The 10216-nt window shown below is 45.7% G+C and overlaps 1 protein-coding gene across 2 annotated transcripts in view; it reads left to right on the top strand.

Moving 5' to 3' along the window:
- The window catches only part of unc5ca (unc-5 netrin receptor Ca), a 275938-nt gene that overhangs the window by 124330 nt on the left and 141392 nt on the right, over nt 1–10216 (top strand). For both annotated transcript variants that reach the window (XM_029717973.1, XM_029717974.1), the window contains exon 2: nt 10041–10216. This exon is cut by the window's right edge and continues 61 nt beyond it. In XM_029717973.1, the coding sequence (XP_029573833.1) occupies nt 10041–10216 (176 nt within the window). The remainder of the gene's footprint in view (nt 1–10040) is intronic.

The following is a 10216-nucleotide window of genomic DNA, read 5'->3' on the forward strand; positions in this document are numbered from 1 at the left end:
AAAAGTTGAAGAACAACAACAACAACAGCAGTGCTCCCAGTGGCAGTCCCGTGTGGTACATTGTGTGGACAGAAAGATCAGTGCCACTGTGAGGACAGAGAGCAGGTTGAAGGGAACTCTGAAGGTAAGAATCAAAAGGAAGTTTAAACGCCGGTCTGCACATAAACAGGCTAGAGTGTGAGTGTACGAGTACTCTCCTGCCAAAGCACGACATCACACATAAAAGCCACCAAAGCTACCAGATGGCGCTGCAGTGGATAACTGCCGTTTTACGTGCTCCTGACCAATTCTGTTTGTTTCTGTTTTTTTTACTCTGATCTTCACTTTTTATTGTGCATATCTCCGCCATCGTTTCCTATGACCGAAAACAGCTTCTGGACATCAGACGAGTCGGCAGATGTGCATTTACTGCTCATTCCGGACCAGGCCCTAATCCCCGGGACTGGAAAGAGGAAGAGACGGCTCAAGAGGCAAACAAGCGGGCTCCCTGACGAGACAACGGCGAGTAAATAAACCACCTCTACCCTCTGTTTTATTGGAGAACGTACAATCACTGGAGAACTAATTGGACGAGCTCTGTCTATTTACCACCACAACCTGATGCTGGCACTAAGACCGCACTCAACAAGCTGTATAGGGCCATAAGCAAACAAGAAAATGCACATTCAGAGGCATCGCTCCTATTTGCTCGTGATTTTAATCCAGGGAAACTGAAATCGTCTCACCAAATTTTACCAACATGTCACCTGTGCAACTAGAGGTGAAAAAAACCTCTAGATCATATTTACTCCACACACAGAAACGGATACCAAGCTCTCACTGACCCTCCATTTGGGAAATCTGACCATAACTCCTCCTGATTCCTGCTTACAAGCAAAAAGTCAAAGAGGAATTACTAGTGACATGCTCAATACGGAAGTGGTCCGATGAAACGGATGCTAAGGTAAAGGACTATTTTGCTATCACAGACTGGAATATGTTCCGGGATTCATCCGATAGCATTGAGTTTACTGCATCAGTTGAAGAGCCCTCCAACAGTCAAAACGTCTATACAGGACTAAGATTGAATCCTTCTACACCGGCTCTGACTCTCGTCGGATGTGGCAGGGCTTGCAAACTATCATGCATCATGAAACCCAGCCGCGGTCTGCCCAGTGACGCGAGCCTACCAGATGAGCTAAATTCCATCTATGCTCGCTTCGAGGCAAGCAACACTGAACCATGCATGAGAGCACCACCTGGTCCGGACGGCTGTGCGATCTCGCTCTCCCTAGCCGATGTGAGTAAGACTGTCAAACAGGTTAGTATTCACAAGGCCGCAGGGCAGATTACCAGGACGCTTACTCAGAGCATGCGCTGACCAGCTGGCTAGTGTCTTCACTGATATGTTCAACCTCTAACTGTCCTAGTCTTTAATACCTACATGTTTCAAGCAGACCACCATAGTCCCTGCGCCCAAGAATGCCAAGGTAACCTGTCTAAATTACTTTTGCCCTGTAGCACTCACATCTGTAGCCATGAAATGCTTTGAAAGGCAGATCATGGCTCACACCAACACCATCATCCCAGACACCCTGGACCCACACCAATTTGCATTCCGCCCCAACAAATCAACAGATGACGCAATCTCTAATGCACTCCACACTGCTCTCTCCCACCTGGATAAGAGGAACACCTATGTGAGAATGTGTTCAATTGACTACAGCTCAGCGTTCAACACCATAGTGCCCTCAAAGCTCATCATTACGCTTAGGACCCTGGGACTGAACTCCTCCCTCTGAAACTGGATCCTGGACTTCCTGACGGGCCGCCCCCAGGTGGTGAGGGTAGGCAACAACACATCTGCCACACTGACCCTCAACACAGGGGCCCCTTAGCGGTGTGTACGTAGACCCCTCCTGTACTCCCTGTACACCCACGACTGTGTGGCCATACATGATTCCAACACCATCATTAAGTTTTCTTGTGACATGTCGGTGGTTGGCCTGATCACGATGATGATGAGCACTGCCAGGACAACAATTTCTCCCTCAACGTCGGCAAGACAAAGGAGCTGATCGTTTACTACAGGAAACGAAGGGCTGAGCATGCCTCCATCCTCATCGACGGGTTGTAGTGGAGCGGGTCGAGAGCTTCAAGTTCCTCAGTGTCCACATCACTAAGGAATTATCATGAATTACAAAACATAGTCGTGAAGATGGCACGACAACGCCTCTTCCCCCTCAGGAGGCTTAACATATTCAGCATGGGTCCTCAGATCCTCAAAAGGTCCTACATCATTGAGAGCATCTTGACTGTCTACATCATCGCTTGGTATGGCAACTGCTTGGCATCCGACTGCAAGGCGCTACAGAGGGTTGCGCCTATGACCCAGTACATCACTGGGGCCAAGCTTCCTGCCATCCATGACTTATATACCAGGCGGTGTCAGAGGAAGGCCCTAAGTAGTTAACCAATAGATAAATCAAATCAAATCAAATCAAATTTATTTATATAGCCCTTCGTACATCAGCTGAAATCTCAAAGTGCTGTACAGAAACCCAGCCTAAAACCCCAAACAGCAAGCAATGCATGTGAAAGAAGCACGGTGGCTGGGAAAAACTCCCTAGGAAAAACTCCTGAGAAAGGCCAAAAACCTAGGAAGAAACCTAGAGAGGAACCAGGCTATGAGGGGTGGCCAGTCCTCTTCTGGCTGTGCCGGGTGGATATTATAACAGAACATGGTCAAGATGTTAAAATGTTCGTAAATGACCAGCATGGTCAAATAATAATAATCATAGTAATTGTCGAGGGTGCAACAAGCACGTCCGGTGAACAGGTCAGGGTTCCATAGCCGCAGGCAGAACAGTTGAAACTGGAGCAGCAGCATGGCCAGGTGGACTGGGGACAGCAAGGAGTCATCATGCCAGGTAGTCCTGAGGCATGGTCCTAGGGCTCAGGTCCTCCGAGAGAAAGAAAGAAAGAGAGAAAGAGAGAATTAGAGAGAGCATATTTACATTCACACAGGACACCGGATAAGACAAGAGAATACTCCAGATGTAACAGACTGACCCTAGCCCCCCGACACATAAACTACTGCAGCATAAATACTGGAGGCTGAGACAGGAGGGATCAGAAGACACTGTGGCCCCATCCGATGATACCCCCGGACAGGGCCAAACAGGCAGGATATAACCCCACCCACTTTGCCAAAGCACAGCCCCCACACCACTAGAGGGATATCTACAACCACCAACTTACCGTCCGAAGACAAGGCCGAGTATAGCCCACAAAGATGTCCGCCACGGCACAACCCAAGGGGGGGGCGCCAACCCAGACAGGAAGACCACGTCAGTGGCTCAACCTACTCAAGTGACGCACCCCTCCCATGGACGGCATGGAAGAACACCAGTAAGTCAGTGACTCAGCCCCTGTAAAAGGGTTAGAGGCAGAGAATCCCAGTGGGAAGAGGGGAACCGACAAGGCAGAGACAGCAAGGGCGGTTCGTTGCTCCAGCCTTTCCGTTCACCTTCACACTCCTGGGCCAGACTATACTTAATCATAGGACCTACTGAAGAGATAAGTCTTCAGTAAAGACTTAAAGGTTGAGACTGAGTCTGCGTCTCTCACATGGGTAGGCAGACCATTCCATAAAAATGGAGCTCTATAGGAGAAAGCCCTACCTCCAGCCGTTTGCTTAGAAATTCTAGGGACAATTAGGAGGCCTGCGTCTTGTGATACCCAGACTATCTGCATTGACCCTCTTTAAACTAATCACATATGCTGCTGCTACTATTCATCCTGTTATCTAGTCACTTTTTATTTAATTAGGCAAGTCAGTTAAGAACAAATTCTTATTTACAATGATGGCCTACCACAGCCAAACCTGGGCAACACTGGGCCAATTGTGCACCACCCTATGGGACTCTCAATCACAACCGGATGTGATACAGACTGGATTTGAACCAGGGATTGTAGTGACGCCTCTTGCACTGAGATGCAGTGCCTTAGACCTCTGCGCCACTTGAGAGTCTTAAATCTTGCCTTTGTTGGCTTGCATAGGATTTGTGTAGCTGTGTAAATGTATGTCTGTGCAATTGTATGAGAAAGATTTGCGAGTCTGTTTGAGATAGCGATCACCCTGGTTTTATTTTCTTAGGGATGGTGGGGGTAGTTGGGCCCTGAGGGGGATAGAACTGGGGGAAGGTGGGAGTCTCTGGCACAGATAGACAGACGGACAGGGTCAGAGTTCATATGGACAGAGTCAGGGTTCTGCTCTGCAGCTGCAGCTGATCCTGTGGATATGATAAGGATAGCATTACCTCACGGCTGCCACGACTACTGCCCAGATATGTCATCAAGGGAGTGTTCCACAAGAAGGGGCCCCTTCACTCCAAACCCCTCAACCCCTTCACCCCCTCCAGATAAAGGGTGAAGAGATGAGATGTCTGGGGAAGCATTATGTCGCAAACTCGAGATCCCTGTGCCATGAGTCAAGTGTTGTTGCTGTCGTGTCACAAATCTGATGGAGAGGTGTGGGTAGATGTGAGAGGTTTAGCCTGCGTCCCAAATGTCATAGGGCTCGGCTCAAAAGTAGTGCACTATATAGGGAATAGGGTGCGATTTGGGACGCATCCATACAGGGCTGAATGGAACCTTTGGGACGCACACATAGAGTGCTGAATGGAACAAATGGCAATCCTTTAGCTTACAGTCCTATGTAACTGTGTTGTCTGTAGCATGATGTACTATATTACCCATAATGCTCTATAACACTTCCTTATTCATACATTGTCCTATTCAGTAATACTAACCATATTCATGAATCAACTACTGCATATACTGAAAGCACCTCATCACAGAAGAAATACCAAAATTATTAATATCAATGTATTTACCAGGTAGTTGACCAATGTAATAACTAAACTACTGATGTCTATAATCCTTAGAAATTACATTTTGTTTTTGCAAGAAATAATAAAAAATATATGCACTGTATATCAAATATATCCCATTTAGTAGACGTGTTTATCCAAAGTGACATTCAATCATGTGTTTATACTGAATATTTGTGTATGGGTGGACCCAGCTTGAAGTTCATATAGGAAGATCATATATTTTATTGAAGTGGTCGCGGGGACTGTAGTATAGCTCTACTTAATGCTACTATTGCTGTGATGATGGCACAGTGGTAGAGAGGAGTTATGGACTGTTTACTACCGTGCCTTTAGAGGCCCTCCCTGGTCTCTGTTTACTACCGTGCCTTTAGAGGCCCTCCCTGTTCTCTGTTTACTGCCGTGCCTTTAGGGGCCCTCCCTGTTCTCTGTTTACTACCATGCCTTTAGAGGCCCTCCCTGTTCTCTGTTTACTACCATGTCCTTTAGAGGCCCTCCCTGTTCTCTGTTTACTGCCGTGCCTTTAGGGGCCCTCCCTGTTCTCTGTTTACTACCATGTCCTTTAGAGGCCCTCCCTGTTCTCTGTTTACTACCATGTCCTTTAGAGGCCCTCCCTGTTCTCTGTTTACTACCATGCCTTTAGGGGCCCTCCCTGTTCTCTGTTTACTACCATGTCCTTTAGAGGCCCTCCCTGTTCTCTGTTTACTACCATGTCCTTTAGAGGCCCTCCCTGTTCTCTGTTTACTACCATGCCTTAAGAGGCCCTCCCTGTTCTCTGTTTACTACCGTGACTTAAGAGGCCCTCCCTGTTCTCTGTTAACTACCATGCCTTTAGGGGCCCTCCCTGTTCTCTGTTTACTACCATGTCCTTTAGAGGCCCTCCCTGTTCTCAGTTTACTACCGTGCCTTTAGGGGCCCTCCCTGTTCTCTGTTTACTACCATGTCCTTTAGAGGCCCTCCCTGTTCTCTGTTTACTACCGTGCCTTTAGAGGTCCTCCCTGTTCTCTGTTTACTATCATGCCTTTAGGGGCCCTCCCTGTTCTCTGTTTACTACCATGTCCTTTAGAGGCCCTCCCTGTTCTCTATTTACTACCATGCCTTTAGAGGCCCTCCCTGTTCTCTGTTTACTACCATGCCTTTAGAGGCCCTCCCTGTTCTCTGTTTACTACCATGTCCTTTAGGGGCCCTCCCTGTTCTCTGTTTACTACCATGCCTTTAGGGGCCCTCCCTGTTCTCTGTTTACTACCATGTCCTTTAGAGGCCCTCCCTGTCCTCTGTTTACTACCATGCCTTTAGAGGCCCTCCCTGTTCTCTGTTTACTACCGTGCCTTTAGGAGCCCTCCCTGTTCTCTGCTCTTCTCTGTTTTCTGCAATCTGTCTGCCTCCAGGAACTCTATTGATGATCACATCTTTAGGACATTCTGTATGTGTGTGTGTGTGTCCTTTGACTGCCTGTACTGCTCAGTAAGTCACCCAGTCAGCCTAGACTGGCAGCCCTGTCAGAGGCACTTGGCTTGGGGAGGACTAGGGGAAGGAGGGATGGAGGCTAGGAGGAGAGCAGGACAGGGGTGAATTACACTGAGTGATAAAGCTGCTACGTCTGACGAATGATCCGTCCCCCTCTCACGATCCTGTTTCATGTGCCAATCAATAATTTAGGCCTGTCGCTCTTGAGCAATGGACCCATCCCGCTCAGGGAATGACAGATGAGGGGTGAGAATGGGTTTAAAAGAGAGCGGGAATTAGCCAAAGTGAGAGAGAAGAACTAAAGAAAATGTGTTACAAAAATAACTTAATTCCGTTACAAATATGAATATTTTTTCATATTTATTCGAGCAGAAGTAGTTTTTCTTAACAGGCTTGTTTTTACGTGCATACTAAACGCCCTGAACGCCTTGGGTGCCCGACGTTCAAAGAGGGATAAGGACTTGAAGCTGGAGTTTTAGTGTTGAGAAATGAGATCCTAAGTGCCAGAGCTCCACACGACGGCTAGATGTCTCGGTGAGTTAGAAGCCTGGTTGACAGACTGGATGACAGACTGGTTGACAGACTGGATGACAGACTCCAGGTGAAAAGAGGGAGCTATAGTGGAGCCTAATGAGACCTGGCCCGATGACGAAGCACAAGGAAATTACAGGCTAGAACATAAGCACAGCTAAGAGTATATACATGAAGGGTTTAAGTCCCAAATGGCACCCTATTCCCTATATAGTGCACTACGTTTGACCAGAGAGCCCTAGTCAAAAGTAGTGCACTATAGAGGGAATGGTGAATAGAGTGCTATTTGGGACGCAGATTTGCTGTCAGAACACTCATGTATGTACGTCGCCTGGAATTCTTCAGCGCTTTGGTGAATCACTGACTCTTGTAACAACCCACTCTGTGACCTATGCTGATTGGGGGAGCCAGCGGTGGGCGTTTGTCGAAGATGGAGGGATAGATTTCAGAGATATTAGAGGCGTTTAGAATTAGTTTAGAGCACAGTTAAGGATCATTTTCATTGGGGATTTTCCCAGGAGTTTTACCAAAAAGCTTCAGACTAGTGTTTTCCTCCACCATGGTCAAGGTCCAGTGACTCACTGGGGCATGGCCTTGGTTGACCTGCTCTGTCTTGAGTCCACTGGAACTTTTCGGGAGATATTTACATAACAATGGATAACTATGAACATGGTTTAACACAGGGGTTCCCAAACTTTTTGGGCCCATGACCCTATTTTGTAAAATGCTCGAGACCCCAAACATGTGAAAAAAAGAATGTAATTAACAGCCAATGTTAACTTTTTATTTGGGGCTATGGCAGTCATTTGATAAACATGCTAACGGTATTTCTGATTGTCTTCTCAACTCACCATCACATACTGTACTTTTAATGTGGGGCTATGACAGTCATTTGTAAATAAGTCTGACATAATGTATCTTATCTCACCACCACTAATGAGATGGGTGTGCTGGATGCATGTCGTGTCGGAGCTTCTCAAAGTCAGGGGGGCGTGGTCCACAGTGCACACCTAATCTCTGCTGTCACATCCAAGCTGGATCAATATTTGGTTGTAATGCAGACGAGAGCACTGAATCCAGCTACACACAGATATGAGCTGGCGAAAGGTACCATGAGTTTAAATGCTCAGAGGGAGACGGCAGTGTGTTCCCTTTGAGTCAGGAACCAAAACTCCTCAGTGACCCGTGAATGCGTTGTCTGCCCGAATTCGGTCATGTGACAGATCAATCAGGTGTTTATTTTCACTTACCGGCAGTAGTGTAAAGTACTTAAGTAAAAATACTTTAAAGTACTACTTAAGTCATTTTTGGGGGGTATGTGTACTTTACTTAACTATTTATATTTTTACAACTTTTACTTTTACTTCACTACATTCCTAAAGAAAAGGATACACTTTTTACTCCATATATTTTCCCAAAACTACTGCCGGTACTACAGGATAGGACACTTACCAAGAGTACATCCCTGGTCATCCCTGCTGCCTCTAATCTGGCGGACTTACTAAACACAAATGTGTCATTTGTAAATGATTTGCTTAATATAAGGAATTTTAAATATACTTAAGTATATTTTAGCAATTACATTTACTTTTGATACTTAAGTATATTTGAAACCGAATACTTTTAGACTTTTACTAAAGTAGTATTTTACTGGGTGACTTTCACTTTTACTTGAATCATTTTCTATTAAGGTACTTTTACTCAAGTATGACAATTGAGTACTTTTTCCACCACTGCTTGCCGGCATGTCAACTGAGCCAGGATCACAGCCAAACGGATTGGGAAGTAGGTCCTAAAGTGCTCTTCCAAGCGTTGGAGGTGAGCAGTCATCACTCGTGTGGGACACATACTGATGCTGTTTTCTGTTACAAACATGCACCGCCGAGGGAATCGACTGATTAAGTCACTCATCTGCATTCTTGTGTTCAATTCATTCAGTTTCCCAAATATGTCACATTTTCTTTTCATTACACAGAAAGTCAACCAAGCCAGTTTTTTTTACATCCAACAGTTCCTCTGTCAATGTGGAACATCTTTCCAACGCTCCCCCTCGATAACCACCAAGCCTCGGTGTGAAATAGAACATTGTCATACTCTGATCCCATTTCTCCACATAGTTTTGTGAACAGGCGTGCACACAGTGGATGTGGTTTGATGTATATCGGCCCTCACAGCTGTCACCCATTTGGAGAGCATAAGCTGAGGAGTTTTGAGTCGTTCAGTCAGAGTTTCCTCTTGATTGCTAACAATAGCATACATTATTAGTTTAACAGTGTTACCTGACGAAGGTATTGATTTGAGTTTCTGTGCCTCCGTCTCCTCACACGTTGTTTTCACCATATCAATTGCGGCCGGTAATATCAAAGTCTCTGCAATAGCGTGTGGTTTCATAGCGTAGCAGGCCTAGCCATTCACCGTGGGAATGATTCAAGTGCCTTTTCCAATGATCGAAGGGCTCTCTGGTTGAATTTGATCTTTTAGATGTGAATAATTTTCATTTCCATTTTTAAAGTTAAAACCACATTACAATGATTTTGAGATACAAAGACGATATTAGAATGTAATATATTTTTTTGTATCTATTTTTTTTCTTCGGAAAATTAGAAATTTTCCCATGATCCCATTTTCATATCAGGTGACCATACATGGGGTTGCGACCCCTAGTTTGACAACCGCTGGGTTAACACCTTCCACTGTTATTGTTGATTCTCACAAGTCCTCAGTGGCAGGCCTAGCTATGGAAACGCACTTCCCAAATAATAACACTAGCCCTAACATTACCATAATCACTGGAGACAAAGCCACTAGTATCTATCTGCTAAAACTTTTTATGAACCTTCCAGAACCTTCATCAGTGAAAATGTCAGAGCTGATCATGAAAGGAAGCTTTTCCGTTACGATTACTATTTCTCAATAAAATGTGACGAAGATACAATTGTTGTTCATTTAATAGGATTTGGGAACGTTTTTGTGTGGTGGTCAGTATTGAGGACAAACATGGTTGATAGGTATTTGCAGAGAAATTGTCTAACATATTTATCATAATGCTGATATTTAGTATAAGGCTTAATCCCTTCTCTCTCTCTCTCTCTCTCTCTCTCTCTCTCTCTCTCTCTCTCTCTCTCTCTCTCTCTCTCTCTCTCTCTCTCCCCCGTTCTCTCTCTGCAGTGAGAGATGAGGATGACTTTCTGGGGTTGGGAGAGCTGCCCGAGACTTTTCCCTCAGACCCCCCGGAGCCACTCCCTCACTTCCTGATGGAGCCCGAGGAGGCGTACATCGTCAAGAACAAACCAGTCAATCTCTATTGCAAGGCCACGCCCGCCACTCAGATTTACTTCAAGTGC

Source organism: Salmo trutta, chromosome 27, assembly GCF_901001165.1.
Source record: "Salmo trutta chromosome 27, fSalTru1.1, whole genome shotgun sequence".
Taxonomy (NCBI): Eukaryota; Metazoa; Chordata; class Actinopteri; order Salmoniformes; family Salmonidae; genus Salmo; species Salmo trutta.